We start from the raw sequence: 19,322 nt of genomic DNA, 5'->3' as shown, positions 1-19,322 counted from the left end.
GGTGGACATTTTTAAATGAGGAACGTTTGACAAGGACATCAGGATTTCAAGGGCCATGGTTCAAAAAACACGGTGACATCTGTACTGATCTTTACATTGTACTGTATGTAAAAATGTATTGAATTGTTTATTGTTTGGTATTTGCCATATCATCTCCACAATTCAGGAAATAACTTTACCAACTGTGCAACCACTGTCCAACCATTGCAATTTTTTTTGCATGATTTCACATCATGGTTAGTTTTTAAAGCATTTAAAAGTGCATTTATAAGGCATTAATAACTGGCTCCTGAATGCAAGCTCTTTATTTGGCAAGCACCAAGTGAATATCGAACAATCTAAACTAATGAGTTATAACTGTTTGTTGATGGTTTATAATTGAATAATAAACTGCTTATAAGTGATTTATTAACTAATTATAAACCATTTATAAACGCTTTACAAACGTGACCTTAATGTAAAAGTTGAATAGGTATCAGAAAGCTTTTATCAGAGCTGATAATTGGTCGTTTTTGGCACATTTTACAGTTGAAATGGTGTGAACAGCTTAAAAGGTATATGAGCGACAGTGGTTAAAAATTGCGTCTTTTGCTTTCAATAGACCTCCAAATGACCTCCGCTTAAAAGTTAGAGGAGGAGTAGCAGGTGGAAGAATTGGAACTATAAAAATAAGTTCCAAAAGAGGCTTTGTGGTCTTGCAAAGTCTTATTTTGGTCGTGAAAAAGGTTTAAAGATGTTTCCATAGATTGATGTGCTGGGGGTAGTAGTTGAAAGAAACCTTATTATGGTAGCGGTAAAAGTTAAAGATGGTTTAATCGGTTCGTTGGTTGGATGGACAGAATGTTACATTGATAAATAGATAGGTAGGATGAGCCAGGGGTATTTCAGTGGAGTGGGTAGAGAGTTGGTTGGTTGAGTGGTAGAGAGTGGTAGAGTTGGGTGGTTAACCGCATGAGAATTTTGGGAGTTAGGAATAGCTTAATAGTTTAAAAAGTTGAATAGGTTTCAGAAAACTTTTATCAGGGTTGCTGAAGCAAGCCCACTTAAAAAGTATGTCGAAGAACAATAGTTTGACTTGCTGAAGCAACCCCACCTAATAATAATAATAATAATAATAATAAATATGTACTAGAACAATAGTTGGACTTGCTGAAGCAAGCCCACTTAATTCATATTATTATCATCATTAGGGTCTAAGCCCATACGGCGTAGAACCCTATTGTGATTGTTAAGGTTTTGATTAATATTATTGTTCAGATGCCATCGCTCACTTTCCTGTAAGATGTTTCATGCTAGAGACTTGAATTCAGTGCCACATGTGCCACCAGATCTGCCCACAATTGTCTGCTGACTGGGAACTATTTTGAGAAATTAGCATTTACAAATAAATTATAAAATACGCCCGTTTCTGGCTCAGGTCTTTGTTGCTTGATAAGGTGTTGTTCATAGTTCCAACATCTAAGGTTCATAGGCTCCCTCTAGAGGCTGTCAGAGTCTGATAAAGTACAGGAACAGCAGCCATGGTTCAACACATTAATACAGTAGGTAACCACAGTCAAGTAATTAACTTCCTGGTCTGAATGGATGTCTTTGTGTGGATCGGCAAAGGACAGGACACTCGTATCAGAGTAACTGAGGTACAGCCTTTTCCCTATAGAATATAACAAATTGATATGAGATTGTATTTCTGTATAGGCGCCCTGGTTGCATACTGCAGAAGCATAATGCTGTTACTGATGTTACAGTTGGTGGTCACTGCCCGAGAAAGCCAACGTTCAGTAACTGCAGACATTTTTTGACTGAAAATTCTGGAGAAAAAAGCCCTTAAAAATGAAAACAAATATATGGATTATTTGTTATATATATATATTATTTGTGGACATATACTGTCTAACTATGTGGTTACCATGCTTATTTATATAAACTCTCAGCTGCTAGTCTCTATTTTTCTCAGTTTCATTATTTCGCCAGCAACTGTACTTTGGCTTTGTAGGGCAGTATAAGTTGGTGGTATTTCTCCAAAGGTAAAGCGGCTGAACACATTATAGAGCACTTAATGACTTCATAAAGTAAGAGAAGCACATACTTACTATGTATAACCTTAAATTATTTATGTTGTAACTTAAATTGTAATTGTATTTATGTATAGATGGCGTCCTACAATGCAGACACAAAATGCTGATGTCCCAGATAGCATTATTCAGAAAAGACAATTTGGTTACAATTACAGCTGGTGGTCTAGTTTGGTTGAAGATTTATTGAGAAGGTAAATATGCCGCACACATTATGACTTCATCAAGCAGAACACACACATTCGTGTTATTAATTGTATAAATGCCTCTAGATTTTGAAAATATTCTCATTTTGATAAAGATTATGTTTTTATTGATGTACTTTTATTGAACTAGAGAAGTCTATGGTGCCCGGGAGTACGGGAGGTGACATGGGCTGAGTTTTTAGTTTTTTTATTGTGCACATAAAGAACAAAAAATGCTTCACTGTCCCATTACTTATGCAGGAAACTGTATATAGAATTCACTCATTTTCAAGAACTACAACCACAAATGCACTGCCTATGGCTGGAAACTTGTTGTTTCTGAAAATCACTGAATTTAAAACATAATTTCTCTGAATTACATTATGGGGGGTAATTTCGTAAGACCTTTTTCCTATCTTTTTGACTACAGAACGTAGAATGTCACCGTTTTCAAATATGCAGACACTGGTATGGTGGTGGGGATAATGAATATGAGGTAAAATGTACCTGAAATAAATACATGTAAAATACGACTTTGCAAGCCCACAAAGTTTTTTCAGGAACTATTCATTTTTGGAACTACTTGTGTTGTAGTGGCAGGATAATGAACTCTGAGGTGTGCACTGATAGGGACAATTATGTTGATTTATAACCGGTCGGGAAAAAGGCGGCTAGGCGGTGAGAAGAAAGCAGCACACTCGCGGGAGGAGTGTTCAGCTCCCCGTGGACCATCAGTAACCTGCCCTTAGCGCCCCGCCTGTCTCGCCGATGGGCAACTCTGATATCGCGCTGATTGCCCCTTGCTGACTGGGAACGCAGACTTTGTTTTATAGAATGAATTTGTGGGCACGCTTTATATTTCATGCGCACGCTTTAGTTATTTGTGCGCACAACTAAAAAATCTCAGTATATGTCACCTCCTGGACTCCGTAGAAGTCACATTGAGACATCATTTTAAAGCCCTGGCAAAGAATGCATCACACATATAGATGCTCATACACAAGAGTGACAACATACTGTACAACACAACATAAAACATACTGTACAACACAACATAAAACATACTGTATATCACAACATAAAACATACTGTACAACACAATATAAAACATACTGTACAACACAATATAAAACATACTGTATATCACAACATAAAACATACTGTACAACACAATATAAAACATACTGTACAACACAACATAAAACATACTGTACATCAATGGATGGATTTGCTTGGACTGATCCACACATAGATATACTGTCAGACACTGTTCTATTTAAATGTTTACATTAAACAGAAGCGCTTATCCAGAGTGACTTACAATAACTACATTTGTCTAAAGTAAATTAATCAACTATACATCTACCTATCTCTGTGGTTCCACATCTAGCAACCACTACACAACCTGCCAACCCTCAGAATACAGACACCAGTCCACAGCAGAGGACCCCTCAACAGCCATGGACCCCTACATCACCAGGCACCCCTCAACAGCCATGGACCCCTACATCACCAGGCACCCCTCAACAGCCATGGACCCCTACATCACCAGGCACCCCTCAACAGCCATGGACCCCTACATCACCAGGCACCCCTCAAGAGCTAGTGAGTTTTTAACGCACAAATTATCAGCAGGCAAATGCCACCATGACACAAAGGAAATAATATTGAATAATTGAACGTTGAAAATGCAATATAATATTTCCAACACACAATGTTATAAAGTGCATTCACATGATACAGCAATCCACAATTATGAACTGTGTGTCAAAGATGTTGATGATGACATCATAACGTCACAGATCTGGATTGCGTTGTACATGTTCACTTATACAGTCCTTAGTCTTCAATATGACCTCACTTGGGATTCAAACCTTATGATTGGCATCTTATAGATTTTCCTGCAAGGCCACCGGGTCTTTGGCAATGTTGAAAACCGCCCTTATATGAATGACCAACAAAGGTCCTTTGGTGCATTGTTTAAATTCAACTAGCTCACATTCCTTCTACAACGACCAAGAACACAGTAGAAAGAAGAAACAATGAACCAAAAGTGAGATTGCGTGTTTATTTTCGTTTACAGGAGAATGCACGAGTACATCACTCAACGTGTATCACCTAGAGATTCATAGACCTCATCATGGGCGCACACAGAAGAAGCCACTGCAGAAAAACATGCAAGGTACTAACCCTAACACTAACGATAATTTTGACAAAAGTGCATTACGTATGTTTGTTTGCTAAGTTATGCTTCTAATGCTAATGTTTGCTAATACCTTCCCCTGACAATTCACCCTTACCCTAACCAGTCAAAGTTAATGCCTAAACCTAAGCCTAAGCACTTGACGTAATTGCCTAATGCTGAGTAACCACCACATAAGTATTGCCTAGTTGCATTGTGAACATAGTGTTATTTTTTCAATATATTTGTTTAACTATTTAGTAGTAGTAGATTTCACGTTACAATAACGTGCATATGAGCATATTACGGTGGCCTTGAACTATTGTTTTTTTCATGCATGTCTTGCTAGGAGACTTTGTTGGTAATACATGTGGAAATATGGGAAGTACAACAAGTAAAAAATACAGATGGTGGCTGACATGCCCACTGCACTGACTAGAAAAATTGCAGAGAGAACAAACAATGAAGCAGAGTTGCTGAATTTCTACTTTTTTCATGCATTTTTTCATGCATCAAACTCGCTCATACCAAAAGTGAGATTGCCAGTTTTTCAAAATGTGGAAAAGGTGAAGGGGTCTAAATCCTTTCCAAAAGCACTGTACATGTGTACATGCTGTATATGCCAAGTCTCCTCCTTAAATGTAGCACCTTTTCATTATAATGCATTCATGTATGTATTAAGACTAAGATGAATCTGGGCTTAGAGTTTTCCTCTTATCACACACATAAAATGCTGTTGAGCTGTCATACTTGACCAGAACAGGTGCTTTTTGGGGGCCCTAATTGGGTTTGCGGCACCAAAAAGCTTTAGTAGATTGAAGAATGTCATATGTTTATTGTTTTGGTCAAATAATGCAGGTGTTGAGAGCCCTCAATATCAACAGACTGCTCCACAGCCCAAGACACCTCCACAGGCCCCTCCATATCAAAAGACCCAATGTGCCAAGTTGACTCTACAACCCAACCCCTGTGATCTTTCTGTTACCACCTCACGGCACAATACCTCTCCAAAGGCAGAGTACTCATATCAATGGAAACCTCCACTTCTCAAGCCAGTAACGCATCCACATGCACCAAACGACAGCCTTCCACTTCCAGCAACTCCTAGTGCACCATTTACTGAACAAGGTGAGGCTCATATATTCACACTACCATGTAATGCATGTGCCGAATTGCTCGCGCATAGACCTGGCTAACATAGACCCGTGCCTCGATAGGAGACCACAACAGGGGGTCCTAATTGGGTTTGCGGCACCAAAAAGCAGATAGATTGAAGAATGTAAATTCAATCATATGTTTACTATTTTGGTCAAATAATGCAGGTGTTGAGAGGCCTCAATATCAACAGACTGCTCCACAGCCCAAGACAACTCCACAGGCAGAGAGACCTGCACATCCAGAGACCTCTCTACATCTACAGACCTCTCCAAAGCAACAGAGTCTCTCAGCGCTAAAGAATCTTCCAACATCAGAGACTCGTCCGCACTCAGAGACCACTTCAAATCCTGATAATCATCTGCATTCATGGAGGCCTCAACAAACATTGATATCTACACACAAAGATATTCTTCCACACCCAGAGACCCCTCCACATCCACTAGAGACCCAATTTCCGCTTAAGACCACCCCTCAGCCCGAGATCCTTCCATATGCAGCGGCTTCTCCACAACTAGGGCTTCTACAGTCTGAGAGCCCTCCACAGCCTATCCACATCTATCAGAGACTACCTCCACATTCACCAGAGAACCGTCAACAGCTAGTGACCAGTCCACACCGCATGAGTCTTCCACATCTAGACATTCTTCTCAAGCCAGTAACGCATCCACATCCACCAAACAACAGCCTTCCACTTCCAGCAACTCCTAGTGCACCATTTACTGAACAAGGTGAGGCTCATATATTCACACTACTATGTAATGCATGTGCCGAATTGCTTGTTAATTGCAGAACAGGTGCTTTTTGGAGGCCCTAATTGGGTTTGCGGCACCAAAAAACTTTAATAGACTGAAGAATGTAAATTATTCTACACAGATCCAGCTAACAGTGTGAGACTGCTTGGGACATAGGAGGAGTGTATTTACTGGGTAACATAATTATCAATTCAAAATCTGAGCAAATCACATGACTATGAGGCATGGCTCCATATCGAGGCAGGCATAGTACTCTGAGGCCATGATGGTGGCTACTGTCACCAGTCAAACCTGCAAGGTTTTTCGCGGAGCCTGTGGGAAGGATATCCAATCACATTGCACTTTAAAATCAACGTGTTTAAAAGAGGATACATATTTTAGTGACGTCACTGTTGATATATACAGTATACAGTACTTTTCATTTTTCACGGACACACGTGGCTTGGACGTGCTTGTGACGTGCCTTCAATTCGGTAAAAAAACTAAACAAATATGCTTCTTACGTGACTTAAGCTATGAAAGAAAAGTCACCCTCCCTCCCACCCTCAGTCACCCTCCCTCCCTCCCTCCCTCCCTCTACCCAGTGTAAATGATAGAAATTATCAATGTGTTTTTTTACATTTTTGAAAGAATGATAAAAATCAAAACATTTGTGAATCTATATGATCTTCCTGCTTATACAACAGTCAATAAATCATGTGTTCAAATCCCCTTCAGAGATAGAGATGGACATCACACTTCAAGGGAGAGAAACAGAATGATAAGAATTCAACTCTGGAGGAGAAGAACAGTTAAGATGGTCTGTCGGTTTATTTAATATATCTGATGTTTTAACCACAACTGCCCACTTTCTTCCAGACATGAAGTTGTACCAACTAGGAGAGGAGATGTACAGACCGCCAGGAGTCAGTAGGAAAATGGAGGAAAAGAACCAACAACTGGAGGAGAAATACAAAATGGTGGATGGGACACAGAAACAACTAAGAGGTGGACAACTAGAGGAAATGAACCAGAGACTGGGAAAGAAGGACCAACAACTGGAGGAGATGAACCAGAGACTGGGAGAGAAGGACCAACAACTAGAGGAGAGGAACCAGAGACTGGGAGAGAAGGACCAACAACTAGAGGAGATGAACCAGAGACTGGGAGAGAAGGACCAACAGCTAGCAGAGAGAAACAAGCAGTTGAAAGACAGAGACAGACAAGTGGAGGATGTGAACACTGAAAATATGCAACTTGGTAAGATTTGAAAAAAGCATTTGATGGTGATTCATTATATGTTGACTGTATGTACAATACTCATATAACAGTACCACATTTGTGGATATGAGTGTTGTTTCTTTCCTGCCCACTGTCAACAGAATTCATGTCCCAGTTTTCCTCTATAATTTCAGCACAACAGATATGTGATCTGAAGACTGAAGTAGAGAGACTGAAGAGTGAGGACTCAGCCCAGATGACTGGTGAGTGTGATGGAGAAACCTCCATGATTTCAAGAGGCTTCGAATTCTATGTTTATTTCCTCTCAGAACACAGAACTAATTCCTAATGTTCCTTAGTGTTCTAAACATTCTAACAATTAAATGGTTGGTGTATCTTGCGTACACCAGGCTTTACGTTGGTAAAGTGGAACGTCACTTGCAGTTTTGGGGACACAAACAAGCGCTCAGTGCTGTAACCAGGGGACACAAACAAGCGTTCAGTGCTGTAACCAGTGCTGTAACCAGAGAATGGCTACAAACTTCCTCCCACTGTATCACTACTAGTGTTCATTATTATTCATTTCGATTTCCCCATCATCCGAGAAACGGGATGATTTCCTGACAATTGATTCAAGTTTGCAGCAACAGTGCTGTGTTTAATTGATGAAATCGGAGAGGGGACTATGATTCCGTCTCTGACCGATCGTATGTCACAACCTTTTTCTCCGACATCACTTTGTGATTTTGACGACACTACGGTGAAAGATGCGTCTTGCCATAGACATTTTTTAGGAGTTTCATGGTGACGTGATTAAGCACATCATAATAGCGTACAAAGTGGAGAGTGTAGCCTAAGGGGCAGTCTCCCCCAAAAAGCGAGGCGTGACGCTTCTGTATCTGAAACAGCGGCCTTCAAAGCGGAGTGGAACAAGACGTCACCGTTGTTGCTAGGCTACCTGACACAGTGCTTTAACTGGCAAGGTAGCTAACGATTAGCGATTATGCTAACACAAACTTCGTACACATTTTTATGCTAGTAATAGAGTAGCTTGCTAGTAAGAGTGGGTCAAATACATTTAGAGACTGTTTGTTTCATACAAAAGTCGTGTATATTTGTTTCAGAAACTGTAGTGGAAGACATCCTAATTTTCCACAGAAGTATGTGAATTTTCAGTTTGTCCTGCCCCTCCGTCAATTTGATTAGTTTCTTGGCCCAAAGAGACATTGATGTGCGGCGCAACTTTGCAAAAGTTTAACAAAACTCAATATGAGGGCGTCTGGAGTGCTCCTCTAAAAACAGTGAGGCACGAGTGCGCAAACCACTTCCTTCACTTTGAAAACAACGGTGAAAAGGAGCTGGCGAATTGAAAAACGCGTCTGTTGGACACAGCCCCAAATGCAGTAGACACATAGCCTAATGAATGTGGGAATCATATTTTGATATATCAACACAAAGCTGTAAGAATCAGAATCTCTGAGACTGATAATGAATCAAATAAGCACTACAGGTTCCTGTAACTTGTTAATCTGGCTACCAATGCAGCTGTAGGAGTGTTGCCTAATGCAGTAGGCCTATAATCTAACGAATTTGGGAATCATATTTTGCGTGAAGTTTGTTATACAGCATAATTCAATACCGAAACTTGGCCTATCAATATGGAAACCAAAGTTGTGTAACCTTGGTTTGTAGCCAGTTGCCTTTGTAACCAAATACGTTTCTGTTACATGGTGATGGTTTGAATGAAATGTGAGACTTTGTAAATCTTATTGTGTTCCCATTTCCTGTTTTGTTTCAGATATCAATCAGGTACACTTATATGAAGGTAATTGGCACCTTGCATCTACTGCTGTCTTGAATGATACATGAATGAATGAATGAATGAATTAATGAATGAATGTTTTATTCATCTGTTTCTCTTTTTTATTCACCTTTTCTGGTTGAAGGTGAATCATCCCTTTCAGATTCCTGCACAAATGATTGTATTCAAAACTTCAAAAGGATTAATTCATAAATCAGTAAAAACATATAGTGAATAAAGAAAAACATTCCATGTCATGTTTGTTTTTATGTTCTCTTCAGTGGATGTCACTCTGGATGTGGACACAGCTCACCCTCACCTGCAGATATCAGAGGATAAGAAAATAGTCCAGTGGAGTGATGAGGAACTGAGACAGTTGAACAATGAGCAGCATTTTAACGAAGATCCTTATGTGTTGGGCACTTTGCGCCGTCCTACGAGGGCCTTCTGGGATGTGTGTGTGGAGGGAAAGGATGACTGGGTGCTTGGTGTTGCCAAGGCAACAGCTAACAGGAAGGGCCAGTTAGTTTTGAGCCCTGCCAATGGCTTCTGGGCAATCAGGCTGTCGAATGGGCAAAGACTTAAAGCCATGGATGATGAGGAGTATGTCCTAAATATGACACTTCCAAACACAGTCAGTGTCTATTTAGATTGTAAGGAGAAGAAGGTGACTTTCTATAATGCAGAGGATGGCTCACTCATTCACTCATTTGACGATGGACCAGGTTATGAGGATGAAGTCTGTCCACTTTTCTCAACCTGGAACAATGATGATGTTCCTATCAGGATTCTGTCCAGCTGCAGCAGTAGCAAAACAGCATAATGCTCAGGAAAAGTAGCTGCTGTGAGGTTGTATGGTGTAGGACCCTGGTGCAGATAGGAGACCAGGCGAGGGAATGCAGATGAAGGCAAATAGGCAACTTGACTTGGTATTTAACTAGGGAAGATGCAAGGAACATTAGAGAATACATAACACAGGAATACTAGAGACAGCGATCAACAGAAACAACCTAGAGGCGATTCCAAGCAAAGACAAAGCACAAACAAAACACATTTCTGAAAGGGAAGAGTCCTTAATTAGTGATTGGCAACACCTGTGAGTCCATAATCTCTGGGGGCGATCTCTGCCGCCCTCTGGTGGCCAGACGTAACTGACAGCTGCTGCAGTTGCAACAGCCAAAGGGGATCCTAATAAACTAAACAAACTTGTTTCTGTCAACAAAACAACGATGATGACAACAATTGCAACAATTGCAGATATTGAACATTAGGAAATACTATACTTCCTACCTGTGAATACTTGATGATGCAGGGATACCTTTTTTCTACTGGACAATATGTATTCAATTTCACACAGCAGTAAAGAATATGTTTTTAAAACTGTGAATACTTTTTCCTCATTTTCTTTTAAGAGACATGTATCAATGACTGTATCTGTTGCTTAATGCCTCACAATATTTTTTCAATTTTCTTCAGTCGGACATTTGTTATTTTAATTATATTTGAGTAATTTAAACATGCCGTAGATTATTTTCAGGAAAATTACTGGCCCACCCCTTGTTTTGGTTGGTTTAATGTTAGAGATGGGTCTGGGGACCACTCTAAAATTCAAAGACAGAGCTCTGGATCCAAGAACTAACAGTCAATTATATTAAAATTATATTTCAGATCTTTACTTGCTTACAAATTAATTGTTTACACAAACTTATATTATGCCTTATATGTTGGGTTATGATAAGACAGTTGTGCTGAATTCATTAGGCCTATAAAAGTCATATTATTCAATGGTTATATAACACACATTTCATTCACCATTGAACAGCAGAAGAAATCCCAGATTGTCCTTTTAAAGTGAATTAGCTTTAGTACTAGCATCTCCCTACGAACACAGAGAAAGGTGAGCCGTAGTGTCCAGCACCACTAAGCCTAGTCTCCAAGTCTTTTACAGTCAGAGTCTGCACCTTACCATTGTTATCAGGACCTAGGTAACCTGCTGACACTGGGGGACCATCGTTTCTAAGACAACAGTACGCGCTCCAATAATACATAGCAACCCTCACACCACTACCTATCAGCTCACCACCAGCCACCAACCAGTGACAACAAATCACCAGTGATAACAAAGGCCCTACGACCAGCACAGGTCTTTAATACTCTAATATTATACTTTAATCTAATCATAATACTAAATTGGCTTTAATCTGAATTAAAGGCAATTTAATTCAATCCAGATACACACTGGCAAGGTTGCACAGCCTTTACTGTTCTTAAAAAAAGTATTCAAATAATATTTTTTCAGCTATAAATTCATAAAAACCTTTTTTAAGAAAAGTAAAGGCTGTGCAACCTTGCCAATGAAAATAAATAATACATATTTGTATAAATTCATAGAAGCCTTTTTTTTGGGAAAAACAACGTTGTCAGTGTTTGGTTTTAATGACATTGGTTTTATATATCTGTATTGTATGACTAAAGTGCTTTTGAAGTTTTATTTAAAAGAAATAATAATAATCATCACCTTGGGCAACATCGTACACATTGTTTCCATCACAATGAGCACATTGTCTGAACGCACCGTTAAAGAGCTATTGAGATTTGAAGAGCTGAATATCTGAGGAATATCCAATATGAAACTAACTTTACCACGGTCCTTGTTAGGGGGTCAGTGACAGTTACCACTTTTAAAACTAACCTCAAGACCCACATTTTTAGAGCTGCATACGGTTTTTATATGATGTACAATGTCTTGAGACCTTGGTGAAAATGCACTTAAAAAATTAAATAAACTTGAAACTTGAAACCCAGGTTTTGTCATAATTGTCCCACTGGTGTCTGAGATATCGCGTGTGACATACGAACATACAAACATGTGCACGGACGAAGACAGATCCACAGTCCCCTAACTGATTTCATTGTTGGGGACAACAAACATTGTATAACTTCAAGACATTAATAAAACTTTTATTTTGATCGAATGGTCGGTCAGTCCGTCTATTCATTTTAGTGGTTCCATTTTTCCAGTCCAATCTCTCAGCTCTTTACCAAAAAAGTGTCAGGGAGACCGCTTTGTTGTTAAAATCCCAGATTGCTCCTAACTGGAGTTAATTCTATTTAAATCCAGTTAATTTAGGAAGTGACATGAATCTACAATTAACAAACGGAAAAACATTTCAGGCCATTTGGGATGTTTTTGACTAAATAACGTCAATCGAAAATCTCAATTGAAGATGCATTTTAGTCTAAGAATAGGTTTAATTTTGGAAACCTGTTTAAAAATGAATGTTCTTTTTTCCATCATTGAATTGTAATGTCTATGTACTTCCTGAATTTAAATTGAACTGACCCCAACCATGCATCTAAAGGTATCATTTGCTAAAGACTCAGCTGTATGTCTGGGAGCTAACATGAAGGTAGGATTAATCACCACACTACTGTACAGTAGTTCAATAGACTACTAACATCACACCAACAGGATTTTGCAAACACCTCCTTCCTTATCAAGTTATCAAAGTATCTAACAAAACAATCAAACTCAATGAACTCTAGTCTCGTCCACTTACAGTACTACAGTATTTGAGGATCTGTTCAGCCATGACTGCTCTTACGTTTTTAGGCTTAGCCTGTAGAGGGAGCCTCTATACCATTTACAGTATGTTGAAGCTATTGTATGCAAAGTTTATACAAAAATTCAAAGTTTTAAATAAATGTACTTAATTTAGCTGAATTACAATTCTATATCATAATATATGATATTACATTATGAAGATATGGATATTGCAGTCTTTTTAAAAGTACATAAAGTAGTTAAATATTACTGTCACTGTAACAAAGGGCTATTGAGAGAAAACGAAACAGTTGTCATATCTGAAGACTACTTTCACATCTAAAGTCTCCATTATAGACCTGTGTTGCCAGCATTCAGGTAAGAGGCTCTTGTGTATTCATTTAAAACATCTTAGATTTAGTATTGTTATGTAAAGCCAAAGGATTTTATAAAATTCCAATGATACGTTCAACAGCAGGGTTTTGAATACTGTACCTTGCACATTTTGACCACAGGCTTGCTCTGGTTATGAATGTACTGTAACTACTGTACAACAGTTTGAACAGGGAGGCTAAACATCACCTGTTATCTTTTCCAACAATCGCTTCATACTACAGGAAACCACAGTGTATATTATCAGTTATTTCATGTATATTTGCCAGTTAATTTCTGTATATTACTGGATATTTTGACCGTAACCCTAATAGTGAAAAACAACACAGTGATTAACCAATAAACAAACAAACTGATATCAAATGCCACGCACATTTCAAATTAACGTATCAACCAAACTTAATTCATTGTCTGTTTCCAAAGTAACGTCTTGGGGAATACAGCCATTTATGGAACCAGCTCACAGCATTGTGACACTTTCAGATAGAAATATTGTGCAGAACAGACATAACTGTCGTATATAAAGCATCAATGTTTGTGACTTTTCTATCTGCAATGTTAAAACAAAGAACAATGTCCATTCAACTTGATATATTTCTATGTGCGCATTTGTTACCTTTCTGGACTTTGACCGTGGTTTTATGTTCCTTGACAGGTGCACAATGGAACCTTTTATTCAAGCAGTTTGTTTTCTGACCTTCCTCATCATATTTACTCCATGTTCATTTGCTGCAGGTAAAAACACTGTTAACATTAAATGTCTTGAATTTAAATCATGAGGTGTCTGGTTTTGAATTTCAGCAGGTTTCAAATATGAGTGGGTCTTTTTTGCCAAAATGTGGTAAAACATGATATTGACATGATATTGCCACACATATTTCCATATGTGAAAGGAAACTTTGTGTAATTTTAACAGACCCTTGGTCCAGTACATTTTGAGCCTGAGTCTTATCAGTACGTCCTTCAAACCACACTCTCACACTTGATCTTATCTCCCACCAGATAACAAGGAGCTGAACCTTGTCGTCCCTTCTGATCCTGTTGCTGCCTTCGCTGGCCATGACATCATCCTTCCTTGTTACATCTCTCCTCAAACCAGTGCTGTTGCCATGGAAATCAGGTGGTTCAGGGATGGACATTTCGTTGACTACATGTACCTGTATCAGAGTGGAAAGGTGACAGAGGGGACGGGCTATGAGGGCAGAGTGAGTCTGTTCACCCAGGAGCTGGAGCGAGGCAATGTGTCACTGCTGATGAAAGACGTCAAAGTGTCTGATAGGGGGCACTACACATGTCATGCCAACTACTTGGAATGGATTCAGGAACTGTCAATTGCCCTAAAGGTTACACGTAAGTGGAGGTTTCACATGACATTGATTTAAACCCTAAAGGAAAGTACTTTATTCAGGACAGGTGACATTTTGAATAATACATGTATTTACTGTACAAATACTGTATAACATTGAAACGTTCAGAATCACTTACAACCTGATATTTGCAATGATATTGTATTGTACTGTATTACTTCCATCTCTTTTGAGCAGAGCAGGGCAGTGTTCCCAGGATCTCCATGGTAAAGCACCACAGAACGTTCATCCAGCTGAGCTGCAGCTCAGAGGACTGGTACCCAGAGCCTCAGATGCTGTGGATGGACCGCAGTGGGAAGGAGATGACCTCAGCACAGACAGACAGACCCAGACAGACAGAGGGAGGAGTCCTGTACTCCATCACCAGTCATGTTAGAATAGGGATGGACCAACTGGAGGGAGTCACATGTGTGGTGATGTCACAGAACAGGGGATCCAGGCTGGAGTCTGCACTGCAGATGACTGGTAGGTTTAGGATCTGAGATGAGCTCACCGATGTAGTTGTGCTCATAGTACAGTGCGTTTAACAACTCATCAAGTATCTGTTTTGTCAGACAGTTTGTTGTAGGACTGTAGTGTAAGTGTTTGAACCTTGTCTAAATAAGTTTGAGATGCGGATCCCTGGTTTGATAGGAGGTGGTACCCTGTTGACCTATGACCTTCATTGTCTCCTTTAACAGAGGAGTTCTACCACATAGGAAGTGGTACCCTGTTGACCTATGACCTTCTTTGTCTCCTGGAACAGAGGAGTTCTACCTGACCAGCATGCCTGACCGGGTTTACATCTCTGCATTTGTGGTTCCTGTGTTTCTGGCGCTGGTGTGTATCACTGCATCTGTGCTCCTGATTCGCCATCAGAGAAGAGGTTTGTTTCTTTATTATTATTCGTAAACATCTCTTGTCAACTTGGTGGATGGCTAGTAGTATTGTCCTCGCCCAACCAATGCCATGAAAAATACAGATGGTGGCTGACATGCCCACTGCACCGACCAGGAAAACTGCAGAGAGAACAAACAATGAAGCAGAGAGGTTGAATTTCCACTCCTTTCACGCCCGAATAGGATTTGCGGCACTAAAAATCTTTCGTAGATTGAAATGTAAATTCAATTATGCGTTCATTGTTTTGGTCAAATAATGCAGGTGTTGAGAGCCCTCAATATCAACAAACTGCTCCACAGCCCAAGACACCTCCTCAGACCACTTTACAAGGCTTTACAAGGCCTCTCCATATCAATGGACCCAACATGCCAACAACTCAAACCCTTAGATCCTTCCGTTACCACCTTACAGCCAAATCACATTGTACTTTAAAATCAACATGTTTAAAAAAGGATACATATTTCGACAAAAAGGATACAGGATAGCTGAAGAGAGAGGAATCAGCTCATCTGCTTGGTAAGTGTGAGAGAGTCTGGAGGAGAATTATGGAATGGACGGATTCAGGAGAGACAATTGAGACAGAATAATTAATGCATCAACTGAATCAGTAAAATCACTTCATGGTGTATTCAACTCAGATGGCTGTTGATTGCCAGAGAAATGTAGATGAGAGAAATTATCACTCCCCACTCTCTTCCAGACATGGGAAAGAAGGACCAACAACTGGAGGAGAAGAACCAGAGACTGAGAGAGAAGGACCAACTACTAGAGGAGAGGAACCAGAGACTGGGAGAGAAGGACCAACAACTAGAGGAGAGGAACCAGAGACTGGGAGAAAAGGACCAACAACGAGAGGAGAGGAACCAGAGATTGGGAGAGAAGGACCAACAACTAGAGGAGAGGAACCAGAGACTGGGAGAAAAGGACCAACAACTAGAGGAGAAGAACCAGAGACTGGGAGAGAAGGACCAACAACTAGAGGAGAGGAACCAGAGACTGGGAAAGAAGGACCAACAACTAGAGGAGATGAACCAGAGACTGGGAAAGAATAAACAACAACTGGAGGAGATGAACCAGAGACTGGGAGAGAAGGACCAACTACTAGAGGAGAAAGACAAACTACTGGATGAACTAACCAAACAGCTAGCAGAGAGAAACAAGCAGTTGAAAGACAGAGACAGACAAGTGGAGGATGTGAACACTGAAAATATGCAACTTGGTAAGATTTGAAAAAAACATTTGATGGTGATTCATTATATGTTGACTGTATGTACAATACTCATATAACAGTACCATGTTTGTGGATATGAGTGTTGCTGCCCACTGTCAACAGAATTCATGTCCCAGTTTTCCTCTATAATTTCAGCACAACAGGTACGTGATCTGAAGACTGAAGTAGAGAGACTGAAGAGTGAGGACTCAGCCCAGATGACTGGTGAGTGTGATGGAGAAACCTCCATGATTTCAAGAGGCTTCGAATTCTATGTTTATTTCCTCTCAGAACACAGAACTAATTCCTAATGTTCCTTAGTGTTCTAAACATTCTAACAATGACATGGTTGTTGTATCTTGCGTACACCAGGCTTTATGCTGGTAAAGTTGAACGTCGCTTGCAGTTTTGGGGACACAAACAAGCGCTCAGTGCTGTAACCAGAGAATGGCTACAAACTTCGTCCCACTGTATTAGTACAGTGAAACATTTAAACATTTTTACATTCATGGCATTTAGCAGACGCCTTTATCGAAAGTAAAGGTTTGTAGTAATGTATCACCTATCATCGTCTCCTCTAAAAACAGTGAGGCACGCCACTTTGGCGGAGTGCGCAAACCACATCCTTGACTTTGAAAACAACGGTGAAAAGGATCTGACGAATTGAAAAACGCGTCTGTTGGACACAGCCCCTAAAGCAGTAGGGATATAGCCTAATGAATGTGGAAATCATATTTTGAGAAATCATCACAAAGCTGTAAGAATCAAAACTGATAATGAATCAAATAAGCACTACAGGTTCCTGTAACTTGTTAATCTGGCTCCCAATGCAGCTGTAGGAGTGTTGCCTAATGCAGTAGGCCTATAATCTAACGAGTAATCATATTTTGCGAGTGAAGTCTGTTATACAGCATAATTCAATACCGAAACTTGGCCTGTATCAGTATTTGTATTTTCAGACAAATTACTGGCCCACCCCTTGTTTTGGTTGGTTTAATGTTAGAGATGGGGCTGGGGACCACTCTAAAATTCAAAGACAGAGCTCTGGATCCAAGGACTAACAGTCAATTATATTAAAATTATATCTCAGATCTTTACTTGCTTACAAATTAATTGTTGACACAAACTTATATTATGCCCTATATGTTGGGTTATGATAAGACAGTTGTGCTGAATTCATTAGGCCTGTATAAGGTCATATTATTTAATGGTTATATATCTCACATTTCATTCACCATTGAACAGCAGAAGAAATCCCAGTGAATTAGCTTTAGTACTAGCATCTCCCTCTGAACACAGAGAAAGGTGAGCCGTAGTGTCCAGCACCACCATGCCGAGTCTCCAAGTCTTTTACAGTCAGAGTCTGCACCTTACCATTGTTATCAGGACCTAGGTAACCTGCTGACACTGGGGGACCATCGTTTCTAAGAGAACAGTACGCGCTCCAATAATACATAGCAACCCTCACACCGCTACCTATCAGCTCATCACTCGACACCAACCAGTGACAACAAAGGCCCTACGACCAGCACAGGTCTTTAATACTCTAATATTATACTTTAATCTAATCATAATACTAAATTGGCTTTAATCCGAATTAAAGACAATTTAATTCAATCCAGAGATATACTGGAAAGGTTGCACAGCCTTTACTTTTCTTTAAAAAAGTCTTCAATTAATATATTTTCAATTATAAATTCATAAAACCCTTTTTTAAGAAAAGTAAAACCTTGCCAATGAAAATAAATAATAAATAATACATATTTGTAATAATTCATAGTAGCCTCTTTTTTTTTTTTGAAAAACAAAGGTTGTGCAACCTTGTCAGTGTGTCTCTGGTTTTAATAACATTGGTTTTATATATCTGTGTTGTATGGGTAAAGTGCTATTGAAGTTTTATTTAAAACAAATAATAATAATAGTAACCTTGCGCAACATCGTACACATTTTTTTCCTTTACCACGGTCCTTGAGACCTTGGTGAAAATGCACTTGCTAAATAAACTTGAAGCTTGAAACCCAAATTTTGTCAAAATGTTTCCATTGGTTGAGATATCGCGTGTGACATACGAACTGTGGCAGCCGGCGGGGAAAGGTGACAGAGGACAGATATGAGACAGCGCGATCGATCCAACCCATGCCCATATTAGAGCTTCCTCCTCAAGGAGCGCACCGGGCTAAATGGTCGCACAACAATATCCTTGAATATCCTTCTACATGTACCTTCGTGTAAGTGTTACATTTGTATACCAGAAAAACAGAATAAAATAATGTAATGTAATCAAAATTCCCAAATGGTATGTAATATTTCAGCGGAAACAACTATTTTTGAAGTAGTAGTACTGTATCACCAGGTTTGTGTTCATTGATAAGCAAATGTGTACAATTGAATAGTTTGTTTGCTACAGTATGTGCACATGTGTATGTGTGTGTTCAAGTGTGTGTGTGTGTGTGTGTGTGTGTGTGTGTGTGTGTGTGTGTGTGTGTGTGTGTGTGTGTGTGTGTGTGTGTTAAGAGAGAGAGAGAGAAAGAGAGAGAAAAGTGAGCAGTGAACAATTACCTTTATCTGACTGAGCAAGA

General features: G+C 39.6%; 3 protein-coding genes across 3 annotated transcripts in view; all 3 read left to right on the top strand.

The window, feature by feature from the left end:
- The first annotated feature begins 1,580 nt into the window (after nt 1–1,580).
- Nucleotides 1,581–12,068, top strand: LOC310807868 (uncharacterized protein). The gene is made up of 9 exons (XM_083674496.1): nt 1,581–1,637; nt 3,648–3,862; nt 4,341–4,439; nt 5,298–5,567; nt 5,762–6,325; nt 7,208–7,588; nt 7,744–7,812; nt 9,348–9,374; nt 9,632–12,068. Exons 2-9 carry the CDS (start codon nt 3,718–3,720, stop codon nt 10,171–10,173), a joined length of 2,097 nt encoding a protein of 698 aa, XP_083530622.1. The 5' UTR covers nt 1,581–1,637; nt 3,648–3,717; the 3' UTR covers nt 10,174–12,068.
- A 1,175-nt stretch (nt 12,069–13,243) lies between these two features.
- LOC310813101 (butyrophilin subfamily 1 member A1-like) overlaps nt 13,244–19,322 on the top strand; it is a 26,814-nt gene continuing 20,735 nt past the window's right edge. The window contains exons 1-6 of the mRNA XM_083681950.1: nt 13,244–13,272; nt 13,943–14,022; nt 14,290–14,637; nt 14,832–15,119; nt 15,400–15,519; nt 16,234–16,752. Coding sequence (XP_083538076.1) covers nt 13,950–14,022; nt 14,290–14,637; nt 14,832–15,119; nt 15,400–15,519; nt 16,234–16,752 — 1,348 coding nt within the window. The 5' untranslated portion in view covers nt 13,244–13,272; nt 13,943–13,949. The remainder of the gene's footprint in view (nt 13,273–13,942; nt 14,023–14,289; nt 14,638–14,831; nt 15,120–15,399; nt 15,520–16,233; nt 16,753–19,322) is intronic.
- Nucleotides 16,872–19,322, top strand: part of LOC310803513 (butyrophilin subfamily 1 member A1-like) — a gene marked incomplete at its 5' end in the record, with an annotated part of 5,662 nt that continues 3,211 nt past the window's right edge. Inside the window, one exon of the mRNA XM_083668321.1 lies at nt 16,872–16,968. Coding sequence (XP_083524447.1) covers nt 16,872–16,968 — 97 coding nt within the window. The remainder of the gene's footprint in view (nt 16,969–19,322) is intronic.

The sequence above is a fragment of the Argentina silus genome, assembly GCF_951799395.1.
Source record: "Argentina silus genome assembly, chromosome: 1".
NCBI lineage: Eukaryota > Metazoa > Chordata > Actinopteri > Argentiniformes > Argentinidae > Argentina > Argentina silus.
This window is presented reverse-complemented; position numbering and strand designations above follow the sequence as displayed.

Excerpts from the sequence above, each read along its gene's own strand:
- LOC310807868 (XM_083674496.1), top strand. The coding sequence starts at position 3,718 with ATGGACCCCTACATCACCAGGCACCCCTCAACAGCCATGGACCCCTAC. Across the intron at positions 3,863-4,340 it reads CAGGCACCCCTCAAGAGCTA|GAGAATGCACGAGTACATCA; the intron begins GTGAGTTTTTAA and ends TTTCGTTTACAG. Across the intron at positions 9,375-9,631 it reads TCAGGTACACTTATATGAAG|TGGATGTCACTCTGGATGTG; the intron begins GTAATTGGCACC and ends TGTTCTCTTCAG.